The sequence below is a fragment of the Podarcis muralis genome, chromosome 15 (genome assembly GCF_964188315.1).
Source record: "Podarcis muralis chromosome 15, rPodMur119.hap1.1, whole genome shotgun sequence".
NCBI lineage: Eukaryota > Metazoa > Chordata > Lepidosauria > Squamata > Lacertidae > Podarcis > Podarcis muralis.
The window spans coordinates 14,213,799-14,239,418 of NC_135669.1; the positions used below are offsets into that span (position 1 = coordinate 14,213,799).

The following is a 25,620-nucleotide window of genomic DNA, read 5'->3' on the forward strand; positions in this document are numbered from 1 at the left end:
ACTCGGAGTAGTTGGCCACGACCCCTTATTCTTTGCCTCCATGGCTAGAGACAAAAGTGGTAAGACAGATAATGGATTTTCTGTGTCGGGCTGTGACTGGAAAGAAAAGGATCGAATCCCCACTCAGCCATGAAGCTGACTGGGTGACCTTGGGCCATTTTCATATCTCTCAGCCCAACCTGCCTCTCAGGGCTTTTGTGAAGATAAAATGGGAATGGAGGGGGGTGAATGTTATACACTGTGGTGCAATGTTTTCCATTTCGTAAGTTCATTAGCAACAATGAACACGCGCCAATTGCAAGCACATAATGGGAAGCCTGGCAGTTCCGAGGCTTTTAGCTTTGTTTAGTAAATACAAGCAAAATAAACATGCAAAATTAGGTTACTCTAAGGCTGGGGAAAACAACGCAGTGCCTGCTTTGGCCTACAGCTCCTAGGATCCCCAGCAGGATGGCCAGTGGTAGAGGATGGTGGGAGTTGAAGTCCAAAAAACTTCTATGTCCATTGCTCTAATTTGTATGGGATCCCCCCCCCCCTAAAATCCATATCAATAGAGATGACAGTGGGTTGATAGCTGGCTGTAGTATGAGATGCACACACTGTAGGCCTCTGCATCTGCCTGAACAAGTCCACTTTCGGCTTTCTAAATAATTATGATTTGCCTACTGCCCAGGTTTGCTTTGGTAATAAATAATAATAATAATAATAATAATAATAATAATAAGGCTGTGTCATCTGCAGGAACAATTGGGCAGACCTGGTAATGTTGCAAAAAGAGGAGCCTTCAGCCAGGGTGAGGATCCTTGGGCCTTAGGGGCAAATGCGGCCCTCCAGCCCTCTCTACCTGGCCCTCAGGACTCTCCCTAGGCCACATCCGTCACCAGCCCTGTTCCATGCCTTCCTCAAGCATTCTTGCGTGGCTGAAATGTGTTCTTGAAGTGTGATAACGCCTCTTTCATGCCTCAATGGAGATACCTGTGTGTGCCAGAATCTCTGGGTTTTGCATGGCTGGCATGTAGCCTAGTGTTCAGATGTACCGAGGTTCCTCTCCAGAAGTGGTTTTTGGAAACTGGGGGGTAGCCCTTGGAATATGTGGAGCACCTCAAATCATGGAAAGATTGCTTGTGATCTTCAAAGCTTTGGCCCTGAAGGATATCTTAAGGACAGCTGTCTCCATTATGAACCACCCCACTTTTTTATCTCCTCTTTAGAGGCTCTTCTGCCATATTCTGTCCTCCTCTTCTTCATTTCTAATGCACTGGGGCTGGTGGGAGGGGCTGCACAAGCCAGGGCCTTTTCAGAGTTAGAACTCAAAACCAAAGAAGACTTGTTTGGCCTCCTTACTGATGGATTTTAGATGAGAAGTAGTTCTCTCTTTGCATTCAGTCTGCCCTTGTTCAGCTCTGTTGTTTTTATTGCTGTGGTGCTATTGTTCTTCTGTTTGTCCGTCTTTTGTGTTTTGTGGGGGAATGCCATTGGCTGCTTTTTGTTAAATTGTTAAATTGTTTTGTAGATTGTTGAGGGAAAGGTTGGAATATAAACATTGCGGGGGGGGGGGGGGTTCTCTTTGCAAGCATTTTTGTACATAGGGGAGCATTAGGAATAACAAACACAAGCACCACCTTTCACCTGATCCCTGTTCTGTTGTGTGGACCTTTGGTCTTCAGCTTGTGGGACAGGACCCACTACTGAGTTACAGCCTGATCTATGGTGACAGCAACACTGTTGTTGTTTAGTTGTTTAGTCGTGTCGGACTCTTCGTGACCCCATGGACCAGAGCACACCAGGCACTTCTGTCTTCCACTGCCTCCCACAGTTTGGTCAAACTCATGTTGGTAGCTTCGAGAACACTGTCCCACCATCTCGTCCTCTGTCGTCCCCTTCCCCTTGTGCCCTCCATCTTTCCCAACATCAGGGTCTTTTCCAGTGAGTCTTCTCTTCTCATGAGGTGGCCAAAGTATTGGAGCCTCAGCTTCAGGATCTGTCCTTCCAGTGAGCACTCAGGGCTGATTTCCTTAAGAATGGATAGGTTTGATCTTCTTGCAGTCCACGGGACTCTCAAGAGTCTCCTCCAGCACCATAATTCAAAAGCATCAGTTCTTTGGCGATCAGCCTTATTTATGGTCCAGCTCTTACTTCCATACATCACTACTGGGAAAACCATAGCTTTTACTATAGAGCAACACTACCACCATACAAATAAATGGTAAAAAAAAGAGAGAAGTGGGTCCCTATTTGCATGTCAGGATTCAAGGTGGTCCCAGGGTCTGGAAAAGGTGAAGACTACTGGAGTAAGCCACTGTTGTCCCTAGGTGTTGTTGGACTACAACTCCATCATTCCCAGACAGCATAGCTCAGTGGTCAGCGATGATGGGAATTGTAGTCACCTGGGGACCCAAGATTGAAGATTGAAGAACACCAGTGTAGACCAGGCCTGAGTGACCTCATGTAGCTTAGTGCTGCTGAGATTTCAGTTGCTCTCCATGCCTTCTCCTCTTCTTCCTCCCTACCTTCAAGGCAAGAGCTCCAGTTGTCCCACCTACAGGAATGTCTGTTCCCATCCCTCTAGTCTGCACCATGACAGCAGGGGCTCCCCGCCACCACCCTGCTCCCTAATGCTCCTGGTCTCTGCATGTTCTGTTATAGCTACTTTGCAGCGAGTGGGAGCCTGGCTTTGCCTTTCATTCATTCCGACTTCCTCCAAAAGAATTCTTCACTGATGCCGGGAGACTGTTCCTCGAACACGTGGATGGTGGGAACTGGACCAGACTGCCTCTGTGGCTTTTTCTGCATTTTGCGTTAGCACGATTTTTCCTGTGAATTCCATCAAGCCAGAGTTCTGGCACGGAATGAAAAAGCTAACCCTGCCAGGCTGTCTGACTCTGGGCTGAGAGGGAAACCTCCCCCATGAAATTCTGGTTTTGAAACAAATTGCTATTTAGGTTAGCACATCATTATACATATGCATTACATCTGATTACCACATAGAAACCCCTCGAAATTGTTTCCATTTTGTACTGTACTTGCAAGCTATTCCCCAATCCTGGCTATATTGTCCAAGGAGACAAGAAAGGGGAAACCTCTCAGAGGGGGAGGAATGGCTGTTCGTGCTCCCTGGTGGGAGCAATAAGCTCCAGGGAAAGGGATTTTGTAGCAGTGTCCCACCTTCTGGTGTGAACTTAACTTGGGTTCACAGCAGAAACAATAGTATTGTTGACACCTATAAATACATGCTGGCATCTTGGGTGGGTAGAACTGACTGTCTCTGTTGCCGTTTGGATCTGCTAGTAGTTCATATAGTCCCCATATTTTAATTCAGGGGTAGTCCGCAGGACATGGGGTGGGAAACAGGGTGAAAGGGACTTGCACATGTCCCACGGATGCACATGGCGACCCAGAACAGAACCCCCACGTAAGTGAGAATTCCCCAGTATATGAAAGGAGGATCTGCCAGTTCCAGAATGGAGCTATCTCTTACTGATGTCACTTGAGCTCTAGGAATAAAGAAATGGGAACGAACAGATTCATTGGGGTAAAGACACAATATCAAGTGTGATTTGGGGCAGGCGGGCAGGGAGATAACATGAGTGTTTTAAGAGAAATCAAAATCATGTGCACCTGGGTTGCTTGCTATATATCTTTCCTCAAAAGAGCTTCATTAAATCATACATAGGGCCATTGCGACCCTTGAACAAAACGACTCCGGTGAGTGCATAGGTCTCCCTGCAAGGCCCTCCTTTTTAGGATCAGATGTGCAACTGCAGCATCTTGCAACCTGGATGCTACGTGTAGACATTTATAGTCCAGTTAAAAGAAGGGGATGAAGTGCTTCTCATTGCAGTCGTTTATGCCCCAACCCTCAACTGTTGCACGAAGGGAATGTGCTTCAGAGTGGATGAGGAAGGGAGGATCAGATGAAGGGGCTATCGAGGGAGAAAACATGCCATCTCCAATAGAAAATGAGAAAGTCTGCATTCCCCATCTTCATGTTGCAAGGCAGCTACCTTGTTTTTAGCATGAATTGTTAATTTTCGTTTGACAGATTAAAAAGGCTCCTAGAGCACCTGACCAAGAACAGTAATAAGATGGTCCGTGACCTCATGCTTACAGTCACAAATACAGTACATGACATAAAAGGAAAACGGTTTGGGAGCAGGGCCATCCCTACAATGAGGCAAAGTGAAGCAGCTGCCTCAGGCGGCAGATATTGTGGTGCAGGCGGTGGCCAGTGCTATGAGTGCCATGTAGCACTCTACCTCCTGTGCTAGTGGAAATGGAAGATACAATGTGCAGTGGAAGATAAAGTCATTTCATCAATATTGGAGTAAAATTCAACTACTCGTCCTGTTGGCTTCTGTATGTGTCTTGGGAGAGGGCGCCATCTTGTCCTTCGCCTCAGGCAGCAAATTGTATTGAGCAGGCCCTGAATGGGAGAGAAGAGGGGGGAAAGCAGAGTTCTTATCATGACCAGCTGGGGCAGAAAAATTCAAGACGTGGAGAAGTCAGATGTTGTCTCTCAGTGGTCCTGATGGTGGTCCTGCTTCCCTTCCCTTCCTCTGCTGTAGCTTGAGGAAAGGGCTGCTGCCAAGTTGATGGCAGGCGGAATTAACACACAAAGTTTGCTCTCTATTCTTTGATAAAGAAGAGGACACTTGCGAGTTGCTGTAAGGTGTGCAAGTGGATTTTGTTTGAAATCTGCTCATTTTCCCAGAATGAATGAAAACATCCACTACTTTTGTTTAAAAAATGAACCGGATAGCTCATTGTATTTATGTATATTTTCCATGTACCGTGTTTCAATTTTATGGCATTTCCCCTGCAGCTAGTAATAGCTCCTTTGGAGCCACAGTCATCTGTGGATCATCTCCAGCTTAGAAGAGCTCAACAAGCTTTTTTACCTCACCCCTCTTGTTATTTCTTTATTGGTTGAATGCTTTAGTTGGTTTACACTTCCTGAAGTCAGAACAATCAGACTCAGGAGGTAAAAGCCTAAATCCCCTTTCCAGCAAAAGTACTTGCCAAAAATTTTAATCTAAAGTTAAACGGGCCTTGATTTTTTACATTGCCTACTGTAAACTCACTACAAACACTCTCCACATGTTCTGGGAGCATTCATCCAATTGCTGCAGCTGTAGTTCCCGAGACTTTCCTGTACCTACATTAATCTTGGAGTGGTCCCTTAAATGACCTTGATTTTTCTCTTTGATGCATTTACCAAGAGTGGATATGAGGAGAGCAACATGCATCTGATAATCACACCGCACGGATGCGTCCTTCAGAATCCTGGTTAACTGCACTTTTAACCAAAGAAGCTTTAAAAATGTTTCATTTGGCATGGCTGCAAGGAGAAAAATCAGAAGCTTTTGCTTCCATTTTTTAATCACCACACCTAGCTGTGTTGTTTGAACCCAACAAACTGGTTAATCTTAACTATTTCTCTTTTTGGGAGAAACACGCTAACTTCAAGGTGGAAGCTTCTTTGTTTCAACAAGCCATAGTTTAGATCAGCCACAGTTTAGGATGTAGACATAATGCTAAACTGTGGTTAATTGAAGCGAGAAGCTGCCCCAGCAAGGGGTGAGCATATGAGCCTGGGACTTCTTATCATCAGGGTCCAAATTTCAGTCCTTGGCATCTCCTGCCAGAACTCTGAAGAGTAAAAGTAGACAATACTGGGCAATGAGGACTGCCCTAATTAGGTTGACTCCCATGTTCCTTCCTACTTTTTGCTGTCTCTCCCCCCCCCCCCCCCGGACTAATAATAGTGTGTTTTGAGAGAGAGAATTTGAGTTAGGGGTACAGAACATGGGGAAAGGATTTAAATAAAATAGCACATTGGATTTGAGTCTTGGAGCTTAAAGGCCTACTTGTTGTGAATGTAAAAGTAATAATAATCCTTCCTACTGCAAGAGCCCTCCTGCTCTTTTTCTGCATGAGTCACCGTTCTGAACATTGCTCCTGAATGGAGTGATTGAATGCTGTAATCACACCCAATGTGGGAATAGCTTGCCCACAGCTAAGACTGGCTAGAAGGAAGCTAGACTGGAGCAGTGACTCGTGCAGAGATGCAGAAGGCAGCCTCCCTTGTGATTGTACAGTTGTGGTGCATCAGACTGATTGAGTGATCCCGTCATGCCCAGCACTGAGAAGCCAGCAAGATAACCCACCCCTAGTAATGTTAATCCTACTAAGAGTAGACCCACTGAAAATAATGGACATAACTAAGTTGGTTCCATTAATTCCAGTGAATCTAGTTGGATACAACTTAGTTGGAAAGAGCAAGGCCAGCAAACACCAACTCATTCAGAAACACACCAGGCAGCCTCCTCTCTGTGTGTGTGTTGTTTTATTTCTTGTGGCACAGTACTCTTCCCCAGCACTCCATTTTCTAGTTATTTCTGAAGGGATTTGCAACTTTGTAAACAATGGGAAATAAAGAAGAAGCGAGACAAAGGGTTCGCTGGCAGGAGGATTTGTGATCTCGGCTAGTATCTCTTCCCTCTTCTGGATGATTCTTCAGCTGACGTCTTTGAGAACTGAACCTAAAGCACACTGCCTAAGCTTGGAACTTGATTCCAAAGGATTAATGGCTTTTGTGCTGGTACAGGTGAACAGTTTCCAAATACTCTGCCGATTATTATCTGTCTGGGTGATAAATTATGCCTGAAGTACAACCAAGCCTTTAGATACAAGAGCTGATAAGCAGCTTATAAGCGTGGGAACCTAGATTCAGGGGCAGACAATCGGCTTATAACTTTTACATGCATTTGAGCATACGTGTAACAGCACAGAGATAATGGATGGCAAAGAGACAGAAATTGTATTCACTTGCCTTTCCATCAGGTGGAGCTCCAATCTGCTATCAGAAATTTTCTTGGAGGGCAGGTGCAGCTTTGCAAGTGAGCCTTAACTGGCAAGGGCAGAATATTGGGGAAAGGTCTAATTCGCATCCATCGCTGACGTTCCCCTTTTGGACCTGGAGCATTTGTTATTTCTTTGCAATCACCCCCTGGTTACTTTCTTGGCAAAAGCAAGGGGAAGTTCTGTTCTGGTATAAGAAACAGAGTTCTAGATCATACCAAGGACCCAACTTTTCCAGCATCCAGTTTCTCACAGTGGCAAACCAGAGACCTCCAGGAAGCCCACAGAGCACGAAAGCAACAGGCCTTCCCTTCTGTTGTGCCACCGCTGGCAAGTAGTATTCAGTGATATACTGCCACTAAACCTGGAGGGTCTGTCTAGCTATCATGATTAATAGCCATTGAAATACTTCTCTTCCTCCCTGAGTTTGTCTGATTCCCTTTGAAAGTCATTTAAGCCTGTGGACAATCACCAAATCTTACGATACTGCATTCTATAAGTTCATGCTGTGCTCTGTGTCTCCCTGGGATCCTGTTGACTTTTTCCAGTTGCAATCCTTTCTCTACTTCCAACACTAATGGTATTAGCGGTAGCATTTTTGCTCATAGGCTAGAGATTGCTTGGCATGGCTTCTCTGCACTGTTCTGATATGGGGCTATTTGTTTATTTTTTGCTATTAGCTGAATCTGTGTCTTGAGTGTGCTTTCCATGGCTTCCGTTTTAATCTGAACCCGACGATGTGTAGCTGTGGAAATTAAAATGCCTTGTGATTTATCCAGGGTTGACTTGACTGAGTTTGATGGTTTCATAAACTGAGAATATTAGCTGTGTTTCATTAAGCACAAAACAACCTCTTGGCATCTATTAAATCATGCTGCATGTTTCTTACGGTGCAGAGGTTGGAGCAAATGAGAGTGGAAAAGGCAGGGTGCTAAATCCCATGCCATTAACAAGTAATTAGATATCACAGTATGAGAGGGGAGGTGTATGAGGACTCCTAGGCACCTCAGCTTTTCTTCATGTAGGCTCAAGATCCTAGTCTTCATTGATGGAAGGCAAAGTTTGAAAATGGGTAGCAAGTATCTGTTAAAGACTTAAACTTGGAGGGTGAGCAGGACAGCTCTCTCTTTCCACACAATCCATAAGAAGAAAATGGGAAGACATCTTATTTGGAGTCAAAGCATTTGTCCACCTAGCTCAGGGTTAGGGCAAATACCTGGGTAGGGTACAATACATAACATATAAACAAAACATTCATTAAAATTACAAATAAATAAATATCAAGCCCCACACCAGAATAAATGGGATGAACCAATGAGAAAAAGCACTCAGCTGCACTTCCTGGGCCCTGAAATGTCCAGATTATTTTGCAGACTGTAGTAAACACTTTCAGGCTCCTCTGGCACATTTGCTGTTTTGCAGTTTTGGGAAATTGGGAGGGTCACTCACCCAGGGGTTTGCTCCCCCTTCTATTTCAGCCTAGCTAATTAGCAGCAGCTATGATGAAGGGTGCTGACATTTGCACTGACCCTCTCTTTTTGCCAGTAGAGCCTGCCAGTTTCCTACGGGGGATTTTCAGTGTCTGGACTGGTAGCAAGCAGCCTCCAGTCATGAGAGTTCAGTTTTTTGCTCTTGCAATCCTCAGGGATACTCAGAAATACGTTCATTAGCAACAAGCTTGGTCTGCAGGTTAACTGATAGCTAGAGATAAAATGAATGCATTTCTGCATTGAAATGGAAACAGTTATGTGGCTTCCATGTTCCCAGTGCTATCATGACCTGCGAGCAGCAGCTGAATGAGCATTCCAGTGTATGCAAAAAGGCACATTCTTTGTGGTTTATTAGTGTAGCAAACGGAATCGGATGTGTAAGAATAGTCACCCAAGTGACTCTGGTCAGAAGCGTTGGCAGCTGGTTCCATGCAATGAAGGAACACGTGCAGAGACGGAAAGCAGAAATGGGACAAAGAGGAAGGATTGCAAGAAACTGTGATACCAGAAAGGAAAGAATTGACAATTTTTTTTTAACATGCTACATTTCTGAAGGTATTACATCCATTTTCCGGCTTTAAAAGGCTAAAGCAGTCTTAGGCTGCATTAACAGGAGAATAGTGTCCATATCATAAGAAGTATGTTGGTATGTACAGTATGTATTGCATTTTTATCCCACCATTTTCTCCAAGGAGCTCAAGGTGGCGTACACGGTTTTCCCCTTCGTCATTTAACCCCCACAACAACCCTGTGAGGTAGGTTAGACAGAGAGACAGCAACTGGCCCAAGGTCACCCAGTGAACTTCATTGGTGAGTGGGGCTTTGAATCCTTGTCTCCCAAGTCCTATTCCGACACCCAAACCATTTCACTGCACTAGCTCTCAGTCTCATAGTGTAGAGTAGACCAGTGCTCTACTCAGCACTGGTCCATGTCTGCATTCCTGGGTCCAGTTTTGGATGCCACATTTTAAGGAAGACATTGTTGAATTGTGTCCAGAGAAGAGTGACCAGGGTGATGAGAGCTCTGGAAGACAAGTCCTTATGAGGAAAGTATGAAAAAGTTGGGTGTGTTTAGAACAGCAATGGGGACTCTCCATAGGAATTCTGATTTGGTCTACAAAGCCATTTACACTGTGCCCATCTATACTTGATGTCTTACGTGAGGTCAAGTGTAAAGGTGCTGCTATGAGGAAAGAAACAGGAGCCTTAAAATGCGCTCCAGATTGTTTCTTGGCAAGCAAGGCAGACCAACTCAGGAACTGCCAAGCACAGCTGATTCCTGCAACTGAATCTTCCTTTGCAGCCCGGTTTAAGTTCAGAGGAACGAAGGAAAGGAATTGGGATCATACTGTAACCAATTATTTCATTTGGAGTTGGATCACTTGGCACCATGGGCACAGGGCTGGGGGTGGGAGAGATGAAATTGAGAGGGAGGCATAATACCAGCATTCAGGTATCTGAAGGGGTGTCACGCAAAAGATGGAGAAGATTTGTTCTCTTTTGCTGAGAGGCCAGGACTAGAACCAACAGGTGGGAACTGCAGGGAAGCAGATTTCAGCTAAATATCAGAAGATACTTTCCTAGCAGTGCAAACTGTTTTGATAGTGGAGCAGACTGGCTCAGGAAGAGGTGGGCTTTCAGGCACTGGAGGTATTTAAAGAAAGGCTGGCCGGGCCTCTGTCAGGGAAGCTGTAGTTGCTTTCTGCACTAAAGCTTTATTTGTATATTCATGTAATCAAAAAATTATACACCGCTTGATTGAAAAACTGTAACAGCAATTCAAAGCAGTTTACCAAAAAATAATAATAATCCCAAGCAGGTGGTTGGGTAGATCAGGGTTTCCCAAACTTGGGCCTCCACCTATTTTTGGACTACAACTCCCATCATCCCTAGCTTGCAGGATTAGTGGTCAGGGATGATGGGAATTGTAGTCCAAAAACAGCTGGAGACCCAAGTTTGGGAAACCCTGGATTAGATGATCCCTGAAGGTACTTACCAGTTCTGTGATTTTATGGCTAAGGCTTTCATTGTAATTATGAGGACCACCTTGGCAACTGCCTTGGGTCGCCAGGCCCAGTCGGGTTTCCTAATCACAGTTAAAACCACCCAGCCTTTCAGATCTGCAGCATGGACAAAAGAAAGCAGGGTTTTGCCAGATGCCTCACAGCCCATGTGGGGGACGCCAGACTTTTCCTCACTGCTGAGCTGTCTTCCTAGAAACTTCGGCATGACTTCTCACAAATTTCTACCGAAAAATTCTTTCACCATTTCCTTCCTACCATCTGCATCATCCTTCTTGCTGAGCTGTCAGAAAGTTTAAAAGGTTATCAACAGATTTTTGCTTATTGGATAAATGCTTGTAATTAACAAGCAAGATCTAATACTGTTCCATACTTAACCCTGAACCTGAGGTCGAAAAACAAGCACCCCATCTGTCATCCATCAATCAAGAATCTCAATGTTAAGCAAGATACGTTTCACATATTGAGAGGTAACAAAGAGTTCTGTATCGAGGAAACAAAGGATTCCACACTGAAGCCATGTGGAGACTCTTAATAAGTTACTAAACCTCCTCTAACAGTGTTATGAATTGGAAGGTGTTGAATAGTATGGCAAATTCTGCATCTCCTTTCCTGAAGGCAGAACTGGCTTCGCGCGTCTGGGCTCTCACAGCAACCCAGCTGTGGGGACCACCATGGGGCTTAGATGAATTGTCCTATAGTATGTATGTGGCAATATGAGCTCAAATCCCCCTCCTCACGAGTAAAAAGAGGACATGTCCAATCTGCTGCTGTGACTTCAGACAGCTTGCTTCTAGTGCACCTGGGTTGGATTTCCACCAAAAGAACGTGACTGCATGAATCAAGTCCAGGACAAACAAACAAAAGCGAAGCCTTTGCCAATCCAGGCTGGACATCTGCTTGATGTGTCCATTTCCATGTACTCTTGTGCCATTAGGGATTTGAGTTGGGCTTTATTTGGACCAACTGTTTTCTCTGAGGGTTGGGTTGTATACATTTTTTATCCATCTTATGTCTGAGAGCCTCTCCCTTGGAAGTGGTCCTGTCCAGTATGTCCATAATTTGTTGTTGTTCAGCTTTGCTCATTGGAAATATAAGAGTCAAACAAATATTCTCCCCAGTTTGTCCCTTCCCACCCATCTTTTGCTGGGAACATCTATGCAAACTTTTCTAGCAAACTAGCATTTTTTTGGCTTCTAGGGTGAAGGCAACCTTCCTTTTTCTTCTTTGAATAACACATAGTTCTTGTGATGAGCGCAGCTGAGTTGTCATGGGCAGCCAGTTCTTGAAAGTCTTGTGCAAGTTTCCCAACAGGTCTATAGCTGAAAGGTGCCTTTGTTCCTAGGTATGCATGTTGTTGATTTTTCCTTTTGCTAGCGTTACTATCTCTGGTCTGCCCCAGCTCCACCTTCTGAGATATGCTCTCCGGGAATCACCCTAAAACAGTGCTCACCAAACCCAACAAGCCCAGAAGGGATACCTTGATTAACAGGAACAATGGTGTAGAGCAGCCTTTCTCAACCAGGTGGCTTCCAGATGTTCTTGGACCACAAGCTCCATTGCTCTGTTCTGGTGGGGCTGATGAGACTTGCAGTCCAAAACATCTGGAGGAAACCAGGGTGGGGAAGTCTGGTGCAGTGTATTATGCTGCCCAGCCTCTTAACAGACAAGGTAATAACAGAATGTTGTCCATTTTCCAGCTGCTGGATTGCGAGCCAGATCCATCTTTCAGGGTGGGAGCTCAAACCTGATGGGTGTAGCAGAGTGTATGCAAGCAAAGTTTGATAGGTGCTGGTTTGGGGGCTCCATGGTGCTGTTGTTGCTTTGGAAATTGACACCACTTAACTCTGTGCTTGTTTCTGTGCCCTTGTAATACCTGCTCAGTAAACTGATTACTTAAAAGCGATTGCTATCTCCTTGAGAAGAAACTTTGTAAAGCAGGGGTGGGAAACCTTTTTGTCCAGGTGGGCCAGATCTTTACCTCTCCCCACCCCAAAGGTCAACTTTGACAGGCGAGCAGGGCCACTCACCTGTCAATTATATGATTCCAGGTGGTTCACAGGTGGGTGTTCTGTCAAAGCTTGTTCACGGGGTGGAGAGAAGATCGCAATGGCGCAGGATTCAACTCCCCATGTATCGGCTGGTGCACAGGGAGCCCAATCCTACCTTTTACAGAGCACAAGTGATCCAGCTGTGCCTCTACCTACCCCACATCTGATGTCTCACATGGTGCCAAGAGTGGGGCAGGTGGGCATGGTTTGTGGCCAGATGAGAAGACCTTGTGGGCCAAATTTGGCCTATAGGCTGGAGGTTCGCCACCCCTGCTGTGAAGGCTGCCTGGGGTTTCATTTGACTGTGGCTGATCTCTCTGAACTTCCTTCCATTGACCAGAACTGAATGGTAAGATATCTTTCAGGTTTCACATCCCATCATGCCCTCCTATGCTATCCAAAAACCAATTTGTGGTTTTTACACCTGTAATTTATTGCTTAACTTTATGGCATATTCAGTCATTTGATAGGACTTGAGAACTTGTGGCCTGATTGGAAGCAGGATTAGGTGGCAACCACACCATTTAGCTTTTCAGACACCATGCAGACAATTCCTAGAAATTGATCAAGGACACAGAAGGAAGAATGTAGACTACTCTTCTTTGATAGCAATCTTATCTTTACATTTCAGAGATAAAAACCACTGTGGTTTACCCAGCAACGGAGAAACACCTTCAGAAATATTTGCGTCAGGAACTGTCTCTCATCCAGGAGACTGGGGAGGATTACAAAAAAATTACTCTGCCTTTTATCGAGTCGCAGAGCTTCAGTATTCAGGTATGGAATGCAACCACTCATTATAAATCTTTCTCAGTATGGTCCTTGTTTGTGTTCCAAGGAGATGAAAAAGTGGGTACGCCCAAGACCTTGGGGGAAAACCCAGTGAAATCGTGGATTTTTCCTACCTTGACACCCCACACTTTTCACACACAACCACCAAAGTTCTACCACAAGCTATTTATGAATCTCCCCTCAATTCAGAAAAGATGGGACAGGATGGGGGAGAGCTCTGTTCAGAAGCAGAAGCCTAAACATCACTTGGGTGAGACTTTAATGAACTGTTTTTAGGGATATCTCACTGAGTTTAGCAAGCAGACTTTATCTGACTCAGGCTTTTCAGACAGGCTTTTGTGACTCAGGCTTTTAGAGGAATGATTATGAGTACTTAACGAGATTTAGCAGTTGGTTTGGCTTTTTTCTTTTTCTAATGGATGTAATTTCATCCGGCTTCTGGCAATATTCAGTATACAGTAGGTTTTGTTTTGTTTCCTGATGTATTTTCCCACTTGGATATGACTTCTGTGCCCTCTGCATTGAGCAAGAGACCATGGGTAGATATTTAGTGCACAATAATTGTGACTTTTCGCGAAGTCTGTACCATTATTTTTTAGTGCCATAAAAATATTTTGTTTATGCTTTTTATAGCCTGCCTTTTCTCCAAGGTCACCCAGTGAGTGGGAATTAGAATCCTTGTCTCCCAGGTCCTAGTCCAACACCCTGAACGCTCCACCACACTGGCTCACACATGGCTAAATAGTCAGGTCTCTGCCTTTAGGAGCTTACAGTTGCAATAAGTGGGAATCGGGAGAGTGTTTGGGGGAAGGAAGAGGAGAGGGATAAGAGAAGATGAACATGGGCGGAATATGAGCAATGCAATCCATTCTGATTTGGCTGAGAGCTAAGAACTTTAGGGAGAGGTGGGGCTTGAGCTGGGGTTGAAGAAGGGAGAACGAGAAAGTCAGACAGGGACACCAACAGTAAATATTCCACTTGTGTGTAGTGGTAGCAGTTGGCAGAGGGGCAGCACTTCCTTGACCTCCTATCACTTGCATCACTGTGGTTTATCAGGAAGGAGGAGGAGAGATCAGGAGCATTGGATTGGCTCTGCTTGTGCATTTGCACCTCATTGCTGTCTCCACCTCTTCCTCCCGATAACCTGCAGCAAGGTCAACACAGCACCACTGACAGCTACTAGGCAGGGGAGAAAGCGTGGCCCACTCTGGTGGTTCCTCTTGTCTCAGAACTGTCTCTCTTGTTGGTTGTTCCACCTGTTCATAAAACCATCCTCCGAGTGTGGATCCTTGCGAAGCCAAGATGTTGGCATCTGCATCCAAGAGGGAGGTATCAGCATGTGCAAGGGTGTGTGTGTGTGCAGCCGCAGTCAGGAGAGCATGTTCAAGGACCACAGAATGCTGGCTGACAGTTAGGGAGGGGAAACAGAAAGCCCTTGGGAATAGGGGCTGAAATGGAGTATCCTGGAAGGGAGCGTAGCTAGCTGGCTGTAACTCTGCACCAAACCACCCTGCAACAATGTTTTTGTAGATCCCCATTCGTTACAACAGTCACTAACGTCACATAAGCTGGTACCCGAATTCACTTTTTTATTTTATTTCTCCATTCGTTGGTCCTTCTGCAACAAGTTTCTTAGATTGTAAAGATTTGTGGGTTGTTGGTTTTTTTCCAGGACAGGACAGGGTGGGGAAGTTGTGGGTGGGATCAGTTAGCCCCTCCATACTCTGATAGGTTTTCTTCCCTTTCTCCTTAAAGACTAAAAAGACGCAAACATTTGAGTTTTATAGGAATAAGGCAGGTGGCTCTTATGGGAGAAGTGCTTGCTGATTGCACCGGGGGAGCATAATTGTTTCAGAAATGCCACACCGCTTTGGTGCATGATTAATTAATTAGTTATTATTTGCACAGAGTTTTGATGAAGAAAGTCACATTTTTGGCTAATTATAATGAGGGTTCTTTGATCCGCCCAGACTCCTAGCCCCTGTTCCATTGTGGTTTTTGCTGGCTACTGCTGCCTCCCCAATCTTCCACTGCTTTGTAATTCTAGCCCTTCAAGTATCTTCTAAAGACCTTTGCAGAAAAACCTTTATAATAAAAAATGTGCAATTATTGCTTGTTTAATTCGGAGGATCAAGATGCCCCCCCCACTCCGACCTTCTCTCATAGAGATGCTACATTTTCCTGCACACAAACCTGAGTATTTTATTGCTAGGAAAATGTGGAGAGGGGAAAAAAACATATTTCCCTCTCTCTCTCGCTTACATGCTCCCCATGGCTAAATGCAGCGTCACTGTTGTGATATGTTTCTAATTATTTACTGCTGCAAAAGTCTGTAATGGAGTTGGTTTCACAGTCGCCAAATGTGCTCTCAAACATTGTTTTCCTTATTATTTTTGTTGGGATTTTTTTGCAACTATACCTGTGGCAATTCTTAGTGTTTACTGATGCTAATTCACAGCAGGAAACAGCCTCCCACAGAGAGATGGGCGAGTGCTGACACTGGAAGTGACATCAGGCTGCTCAGACATTGGGCTCTGTTCCTCACATTTCTGTTTCAAGTCCCAGGAACGGAGCAGCCTCCGTGTGTGTTTCTCATTAGGGGGCAGATGCAAAAACAGTTCACATACTACAAGTTTAGTTTGGGTGGCCGGTGGTTCGTCGCCAAAAAACAGGGCGAAAGAGGGCACAGATGTGCGTAAAATTTGCCTGTCCTAATTTATATGTAGACATGAAGTTCAGAAATGCTTACTTTCCTTTAAATATGCAGGTAGGTAAGCAATAGCTTTTATTTGTTTAGCTATAAGCCATGACAACAGAAAGCAAAAATATATATATATCTAGAGTTGAGCTACAAATTTAGCTCTTACTTTCCTGTCTAAGAGGGCAAGTAAAGAAACATGCAAAGTATCTTAGTTTTCATTATCAGGCAGAAAGGGGGGGAAAAAGCACTAGGTGTAACGGAGCTCTTCTTGCAAATAAACCCCGGCAAATATTTTCCACGGAGATCTTATATAAAGTAGGCATTGAGTAAATACACTGGACCCGCAACTTATTTTTTGGGGGTGCAGTTATGTTCCAGGGGTAACATCTAAAGCCAAAATTGTATATAGAAAAACACATTGGATGCAATGGCAGGTGGGATTGCCAAAGGTTTTTCCCCCAGATGCCCATCCCCTTTCAAATGTTGTTGTTGTTGTTATGCCAAGTGCATAAAGCTGAATGCACACAAGTTAAATGTGTGTAAGTCGTGGGTCTGCTGTATATCGAACAATATTTTTACATAAAGTGCTGTTCCAAAGGTGGTTCCGTATCACAGCCATTTAAATGGAAATACAGTAGCACCTGCCACCATAGTGGGAAGCAAGACTGTGACAAGGTGACCCCTATGCCTGCCTAGTCTGTGGACCAGGTGCTAGTTGTTGACAGACCAAAGTCCCACCTCTCCCTTCTTGGAATCCTCTCTCTTTAAACCAGCCTCCTGCAATCCCCCTTCTGACCCAAGAGTCCTCAATTTGATCCCAGGGTTAGGACTGGCACAAAGCCCCTGGTCATTACTGTTTTATTTCACAAACCATCTCTTATTCCTCCCCACACACTGCACTTAAGCAGTTCTGTTGCAGCAAAGTCAATTTCAAGGATAATCCCTTTCCAAACTCTCTTGCACGGGAGTGCTGCAATTGTGCTTTGGAAACACGCTGTCTTAAGAATCTGTTCAGTGTGGGGGTTCTGCTTTCAGAGACGGCAGATACATAATCCTTTGGAGGAAGGCAAATACATCCTCCCCACTAATTCATCTGTCCAAGAGGGCAATGATGGCACATGAAGAGAGTAATTCCCTCTTGCCCCTTATCTATCGACCAGGGTCCTGACACATGACATTTGATTGTTTTGTGGATAATTAACCTCAATTTTTATTAGCTTTGAAATCGTTTGGCTCTTTCCTGAATCCAAATGCAGTTTTTATACTTGTAATGAGGTTTCCACAAGCAAGAGAGCAAAACTATCTATCATCCATCCATCTATAAAATAAATATATAAACAGCCTGGGATAGAGAGATGCATTATTTGATGTTGACAATTTATCATGCTTGGGTTTCCCCCCCTGTGTTTCTTTTCCCCCTAGTGGGTATACAACATCCTGGAGAAGAAGGCTGAGGCTGATCGAATAATCTACGAAAACCCGGATCCTGCCCATGGGTTTGTTCTCATACCAGATCTTAAGTGGAATCAAAAGCAGGTTAGTTAAAATTTTTCTTTATTCTTTGGAGGGACAGCTGCTATCTTTAATTGTGGGGGGAAAGATAATATTCCAGAATATGGATATTTTTACCTTTACAGCTACACCTTGAAAGGAAACCTAAGCAGAGCTTTGCAGGATCAGGCCAGAAGCCCATCTGGTCCAGCATCCTGTGGCCAAACAGATGCCTATGTGAAGCCTGTAAGCAAGGTTATCTGGTTCTTTTAACCAAAAGGGCAGAACAGCTCTTTGCTTTTATAATCCCTTTGAGATAGGCTGCTTCAGGGTACAGTAGGTAGAGGGGATTTCAACAATGAGAAACGGACTCGTGGGGTGTGCTTGTCCTTCATAGGAGAACAGGGATCCTAGGAATTAAATGAGTCTCCCTGCTGATGATCTGTGTAATGTTGGAGGACACGCGGTTTTGCATTCAGTGTGCTTACCCCACCCTTCAGTCTCTTGAGGACATTACATGAGTCCTGACTTGAAGCTCTACTCCCTTTCCCCTGCTCTTTTGGAACAATGCTTTGCCATCTGTAGAATGAGACTTCTAAAAATGCCTGTTTACAGCTGCCTGAATAGTGAAAAAACTTCTTTATATAGAGCAGCTTGCAGTACCAGATATGGTGCATTTTCTTTTTGTTGTGTAATGCACCAACTTCCAGTAGAAAGAAAGAAAGAAAGAAATTTGACTGTTACTATGTTTGGGAAGTGATCATCAGTATAGATGCCCATTTAAGCTCTTTATAGTAAAAATGAAAACAGTGGCAAAGGCTAGAAATTTGACATTTTGGCATTCTTAGGATCCTGACAGATCTAACATAAATATTGTTTTTATTTCATCTCATACAATTTCTGTTAACGTTTGACTTGCCAAAGCCTCGTTTTCATAATCTGTAAGCTCGGATTTGCAGCAATACTTTTAATTGACCAAATTAATCATTCCATTCCTGATAATGCCTGAGAGCTTTTCACTCTGCCTTAAGGTATTATATAAAAGGACAGTTGCCCTATAAACAGCTGTACCACCGGAAAAAAGGTTGCCTATTTCTAAAATGCAAGTGATGAAAAAGCATAACTTGGTCTTCTCGGTCAGAGAAGTTCCCCATGACCAATCGGCACCTTTGCACTCTCAACAAACAAGCAGTCATAAACTTGGGTCCTTTATATCATAGAGATAATCTCCTTTATGCTTCTTCTTCATCAAAATCATTTTGGTCTGCTGAGAGTTTTGTTGTTGTTTTGTTTTGTTTTTTTGCTAACATTGGCTTCCAGACAGTGATTGCACCTCACCTCACCTTTGGATTTTCCTGCCTCTAATTATTATTTTTACGCACACCTGCTGCTGCTTTTAAAATTGGTTTTGAAAGGCTTTTGTGAGTAGCAAGAGACACAGCGTACAATGAAATCCGTATAATGAAGGTGCCAGATACAGCTCTGCGGGGAGGGAATTCCAAAACTTAGGACTGTCACAGAGAATGGCCTCTCCTGGGCAAGCACACCACAAGCTTCTGAGGGGGGTGGAACTACCAAGAGGGTCTGTAGAGAAGGGCACAATCTCTAAGTCATTTGGGGTTTAAAACTCTTAGCATGAGCACCTCAAATTGGGGCTGGAAACAAACTGGTGACCAATGTAACTGCCTTGAAACAGGGGTTATGTGACTTACAAGTGGAACCCCAACCAGTAATCTGGCTGATGCCTGTTGGACCAGTTGAAGTTTCCACGTCGTCTTCAAAGGGCAGTCTGTCCTGGCTCCCAGTTGCTGAAGAACAAGAATTCTTTCAAAGGGCTTCCATGTTTAGATTGCTGCAATGCATGTGCAAATCGCTGGCATGCGGCACTTCAGGCAATGCACATAATTAATCCTACCTACAGCTGCAACAAAGGCAAGTGATCCAAATCTCAAAGCTTTAGATGTTGATCCAACACTGGCACACCCTCTTGGTATCCTATATATAGGAATGGGGAAGGCTCAACATAGTGCAGCAACAGCAAGCATTTTTGCAATCTCCTTCTGTGCCATCTGTTCTTGCCGCCTTTGGCGCTTCCTGGATCTAGGTAACGGGGAAGTTGTCTCTTCCCTAGGGAGGCAGATGGTGCCAGCAGAATATCCCCGGAGAGGCAGGGCTACAACCAGTGTCTGATGCCACCAGGGTAGGTGGCGCGACAGGCACTGTGGAAGCGTCAGAGAGATACTTTGACAGCTGAGAAGGAGGTGGGATGAGGCAAGAGAGCAGGTTGAAGGACATACATCCTGGATATTCACTGTCAGGCTGCCCCTATTCTGGCAAAGTCTTCCACATCCCGCTGGAGCCCTTCCCTGAATGCTTGGCAAACCCTCCACCTGCACCCTCCAGATGCAAACAGCCCATGGCCCCACATAGAGCACATTGGAGTCAATATCTTTATTACAGTCAGTGATCAGTATTCAGAACGCACTGCAGTAATCCAGTCTGGGAGTTACTAGAGCGTGGATTACGTAGCCAAGTCATTTTTCTCCGAAAGCTCCCATGGCTTTCTGAGCTTCCAGTTGACAAGGGAGGATCCAGAAGAATTTCAAAAGCAATCCTAATACAGTAGGGTTTCGAAACGTACTCCACTGGGGAGTTTTCCCTGGGATGGGTGGGGGGGGGCTAATTAGGAAAGGCAGGGGACTTTATTGCAGGCCTTTAATTATTGGAGGACAGCAATAAGTGGGGGGGGGGGTGTGCACCTTGACAATCTGAAATTCTTTAGAGAACCTGTGACCTCAATAAAAGAAGAGCAACCTTGGAGCTGATGTTATTTGAACTGTCAAGCGATCTCTACAAGCTGTTTTCACGGAAGCTGCTTGCTAAACAAAGCAACAGATGTTGCCGGGTGGAATTAGTAGACGTATCGTCCAGCCCGTGTGTTGAGGTGGGATCCCAGGGGATTAGTCCACGTCAATCAAATTAATAGTTGTACTACAGAAAAAAGAGATTTATTCCATCCAGGGGCCTGAAGGGCAACCAAAGCGGCCAGTTCTGCCATGGCAGGATGCAGGCGGACCATGGTCCAATGTCCAAGCCATGCCATTAGTGTGGGGGCTTGGGCCAACAGCAGATCCTGACGCTAAAATAGGAAGGCTGTATGGCGGAGATTCAGCTGGAGTACTTAATGAACTCTGCCCAGAGTAAGGAACAGCTTGTGCTCAGGGATGTGTGTACTTCGTGCTAAGAAAAAGAAAACCAGCAGCATTCTGTACGAGGAAAATATCAGTTCTGTGACTTGTATAAATTATGGTCAGTCACCCCAGATGCAGCCTATGGAATGCTGTCCCCAATTAAGGTCACTTGATGCTTTCTTTGCAATCTTTTTGGCGCCAGACAAATAGGTTTCTTTCTTTCTTTTCCCTGGATCTTTTTGGTAATATTTAGCAGTTTTATTAGTTTTAAACACTGGCACAGTTTTTAAGGTAGGAGCTAACATCTCCTAATTTTTGATGGTTGTAATGTGGCCGTAGGGCTTGCTACCTTTCACTAGAGGGGCTGGTGTAGGCAATGCACAAATCTAATGAGACAATGATTTAGGAGGAGGCCAAAGCCCCACCATGAAACACTGAAAATCCATTTCAGCTACTGATCTGGATTTCAGCAGCCATTCCTCATGCATTGCTGGTTCAGACTACAAGGATGAGCCTTCAAGGAGCTTTGAGCTTGTTCACTCTCTTCCTCTCATCCCCACATCCTCTCATGCACACACATCCCCTCTCTTCTTTCCTAGTAGACCATCATAGGAGATCATTTCAGGCAGACAGGCATCAACCATGACTGCCCATTTAAGAAGTCCCCAATCCACCTTTGTAGGAGTGAGCAGCAGCCCAGTCAAGAAATGGGAGGGACAGGGAACAGCAGCTTTCACCTTGGACTGATGAAAAGCCCTTGGATTTAAATAGCCCAGAGGTAGCTGTTTTCAGGTGCTGGAGGAGGGATGAGGAGCAGAGCCCTGAGGGTGTCATTTCTTGACACCACTGAAGCTGCAAGGAGGTTTGGGGGCCTCTGATAAGAATTTCCCCCTTTCACCCCAGATTTTTTAAGAGAAAAACCTGGGTAGGGTCACTAGGTGTGACCCTAGAATCTCCCAAGGAGGAACTAGCAAGAGACCCACTGAACCAATTGGTCCCTAAGTAGTATAGCTCTGGGAAATAGACCATTGGAGTACCACAGATCTAACAAGCTGGGGTGATTCTATTCACAGAACTGTCCTTCTTACTGGGGCCAGACTGAATTCTTGGAATCTACAGAGGGAAATGGAGCCTGTTTTGCCCAGGGAATGGACTGTGAGATTGGATCTGTACAAAGAGCCTAAACTCAATAAATAGCTGAAGTTTCTGTACTTTAAGTTATCTTGCTCTTAACTAGTTCTTCCATTTCGGCCTATTCCCAATAGGGCCCGTGGATCGCAGCATCTCCTAGGTGCCCCTTCCCTGTGTCTGGCTTACACTTAGCTTGAGGCAAATAGTAATGTTTTGCGTCATATCTGCCAGTGAACTGTGGTTTGTGCTTCCCTTGGAAACCAAGTTTTGATCGTGGTTTCCAAACCTGGTTTGTAGAGTGCATGCGAACCATCATAAGTTAGTTTGAAATGGTGGGCTCCACTTTCTCAAACCAGGCAAAATGACTGGTCAGGCAAAACAGTATATTGTGATTTGCTTCCTACTAGGAAGAGAACAAGGTAACCGCCATTCAGTGGGGAAGGGAGAAGGGGAGAGCATACCAGATTCAGGGCATAATCAGAACTTCCACCGGCAAGGTTTTGTGGAGTGGTGGAAGGAACCACAGCCACAGCCTCGTCATTCATGGGGGCCGCAGCCACTGAGGCAGCCGGTGGGAGGCCAGCTCAGCCCGGAGAGTTGAAGGGAGGACCAAGGTGCAAGGTGGGAATTGGATTGCTCTGTAAGGCTTTTTGAAGGCTCGTTGAGGACCTACCAGGGTGAAATAAACAGCATTTGCAGTGGCTGTAAACTGCCCCTCTTTGTGGACTCATTCTGGGCCCAATATATTATTTTATTCTAGCTGGAACTTGACCAATCTGAACTCTGCAAAGGGTCGTCTCTCACACTCCTCAGACTTAGCTGCTGGTTCGTTGCTCTCTCAGCATGACTAATTGTTACCCGGAGTCCAGTGCAGAGCAGCATGCAGTCAGAGCTCCAAATCTCACCTTGGATTGTTGCCAGTTCCAGACTTGAAAGGGTGAGAGGTATTTTTAGTTGCAAGCACTTCTAAGAATTCAAGTGCTTGAGCAACAGCTGGAAGCTCCACTTCTCTTTCATGTATGTTTCTAACACTTTCCATAGAGACCGCATTCCTCGTTTGTGTCTGATTTTTTTTTTAAGAAATAACCAAAAGAGCAATTGCATTTGGGTGGTTTTTAAAAATAGTTATTTAGTTTAATAATAATCATGATGATGATGATAATAATTTTATTATTTATACCCTGCTGATCTGGCTGAGTTTCTTCAGCCACTCTGGGTGGCTTACAGGTATAAATAACCCCCCTTATCTCTTGGGCTCAGACCAGTTAACAGGATTTTGTTATCCCATTTGTTATAGGTGGGGTGTCATGATCTTACAACTACAGAAATTTGGGGTGGGGATGGGACTGAGGACAGTGGGGGATCAGAGTGGGGGAACTGGGGACAGTGCCTATGCTCAGAGCCGACTCCTGAAATCCTGGGGAGACCCACATTTGAAAGAAGAGTTCCCAGATCCTGCACACTTTCTGCTGGATCACGTTGATGGCCTCAAATGTAGAAATCTTCTTTCAGTGCTAGAAGACTTCAGCACCTGAAGTTTGGACTACACATGGTTTTTTGGGGTTTTTGTGTGAAACACAGCAAATAACACACACCCCTCGGGTAGTTTTCACAGTTAGCTCCTAACCTCCTCAAGCTTCATGAGGCCTTTAGCATTGCACATTATGTCATCTGCAGCCATTACTCCACCTCCTGCCCCCCAGGAAAAGTATTGTGCTCAGAGGGAGGGTAACCTGTTCCCATCCAACCTCCAGTGAAGGAGCAGAGACTTCGATGCTTATTTTCCTCTTCCTTCCCTGTGCCTTTTTTCATTTTGTATCGTGTTCGTTAGATTGTGAACAGCAAGCAAGGATTGAAGGAGCACTGTACATATATATTTTAATATCTCTATAGCACTAAGAAAATTTTAGGTAGTTGATGTGCTTAACAACAACAACAAAATGTTGCCCTGTCATATACAGTGGTACCTCGAGTTACATACACTTCAGGTTACAGTCTCCGCTAACCCAGAAATAGTACCTCGGGCTAAGAACTTTGCTTCAGGATTGGAACAGAAATCGTGCTCCGGCGGCGCAGCAGCAGCAGGCCCCTTTAGCTAAAGTGGTGCTTTAGGTTAAGAACAGTTTCAGGTTAAGAACGGACCTCCAGAACGAATTATGTACTTAACCCGAGGTACCACTGTACAGTGGTGCCCCGCAAGACGAATGCCTCGCAAGACGAAAAACTCGCTAGACAAAAGGGTTTTCTGTTTTTTGAGTCGTTCCGCAAGACGAAACGTCTTGCGAGTTCTTGTGAGTTTGTTTCCTTTTTCTTAAAGCCGCTAAGCCGTTAATAGCCGCTAAGCCGCTAATAGCCGCTAAGCCGCTAATAGCCGTGCTTCGCAAGACGAAAAAACCGCAAGACGAAGAGACTCGTGGAACGGATTAATTTCGTCTTGCGAGGCACCACTGTACTTCTGTTCCTGGTTCAAGCTGCTCCATTCTGTTTTCCCTGGCAGCCCCAGTCCCTGTTTTCCTCTCACCCTTTCCAACAGTCATCAGCATTCTGTGCCTACTAGCATGCACAATCCTCATGGTGCCATTTTGGAAATATATCTATGCTCCATTTTGAGATTTGAGAGAGAGAGAGAGCGAGAGAGAGATACTATCTCAGTTACATTAAAAACTTGGATTTTTCCATTGAATTATTTGGACGGCTCTTTCCCTGGGAATATCCAAAAATAGATTTTTGGTGTGTGAGCCAGGAAACTGGATGGTTCTCTTTGCCCTTGTTATATCTATGTGTCTCGTCCTTCCTCCTCCTTTTCTAAAAGTCTTAATCTGCCCTTGCTCAAAACCCACTGCGAATTATATAGATTAACATTCAAGAGTGTGGCCATTGTACGTAGAGCTTATATGCCTACTTGGCTGCACATCAAGTGCTTTAGTGTTCGATTTCTATACCTGTGTTATGTATACATCCAATTCCTATGGTTTAACTTTCCAGTCATGCTCCTCTGCCTCTGCATTGCCGAATAGTTCCCAGGTGGCTTTCTTCCCAGGTGGCCTTTCGGTTTACTTGTAGCAACTTCTATGCACCTTGAGTGGGCCACGGTGATGTGCAGCATTCCTTTGGGAGTTAAACAACTTTTATATCCAGATGTTTTAACATTCATTCCTCAACGTATTCAGGGAAACGCTGGAAGTCTAGCCAAAATATGCTCTTAAGCAACGTTTCTGACAAAGTTGACATTGTCAAACGATCCATTCATTATTGAGAAGAGTTATTTAGAGCGCCCTAGTGATTGGAGCCCGTCCCAGAGTATCAGTAATGCAATCTCGGAAGATATCAAATGTTTCACTTTCCGCATTTGCTCTCTCAGAGTGTTGGAGATCTTGCTGGAAAATACCTGGGGAACAAGCTCTGCCTTTATCATCCAGGAAGGCAGCATTATCCAGGAAAAGGGATGTTCGCTCGTGCCACCTGCCGCAACTCACACAACCCCAAAGATGCCTCTCCGACTTTTATTGCAAATGCCACCAAGGGACCCCTCCACAATCTGCCAAGGCCTGTTTAGCGCAAACAGCAGATCCTATGGTAAAACTGCTATGGTATTACAGAATTAAGTGCTCATCCATAAAAAAACATAATAGTAGGAATTCAGCATGGCACTTCTTTTATTTCTGCTTGCCGGACAGAACAATCCTCCTTTCCTTCTTCCCCCATCCACTGTTCTGTTGGTTCTCCTGACCCTCTGGAGCAGATTTGGGGGAGAGCAGGAAAAGCCCCATTGCACTAGCAGGAGCCCCTGGGCTGGCTTCTGCTAGCCTGCTGGGTTAGTTAGTGGGTTCTGCTTAAGTTCTATTCAAAATAGACCCATTAAAATTCATGGACCTAAATTAGTCATGTCCG

General features: G+C 44.8%; 1 protein-coding gene across 4 annotated transcripts in view; it reads left to right on the forward strand.

Moving 5' to 3' along the window:
- The window catches only part of DCPS (decapping enzyme, scavenger), a 58,025-nt gene that overhangs the window by 23,878 nt on the left and 8,527 nt on the right, over nucleotides 1-25,620 (forward strand). For all 4 annotated transcript variants that reach the window (XM_077919230.1, XM_028707797.2, XM_028707794.2 and 1 more), the window contains exons 3-4: nucleotides 13,055-13,200; nucleotides 17,339-17,452. In XM_077919230.1, coding sequence (XP_077775356.1) covers nucleotides 13,055-13,200; nucleotides 17,339-17,452 — 260 coding nt within the window. The remainder of the gene's footprint in view (nucleotides 1-13,054; nucleotides 13,201-17,338; nucleotides 17,453-25,620) is intronic.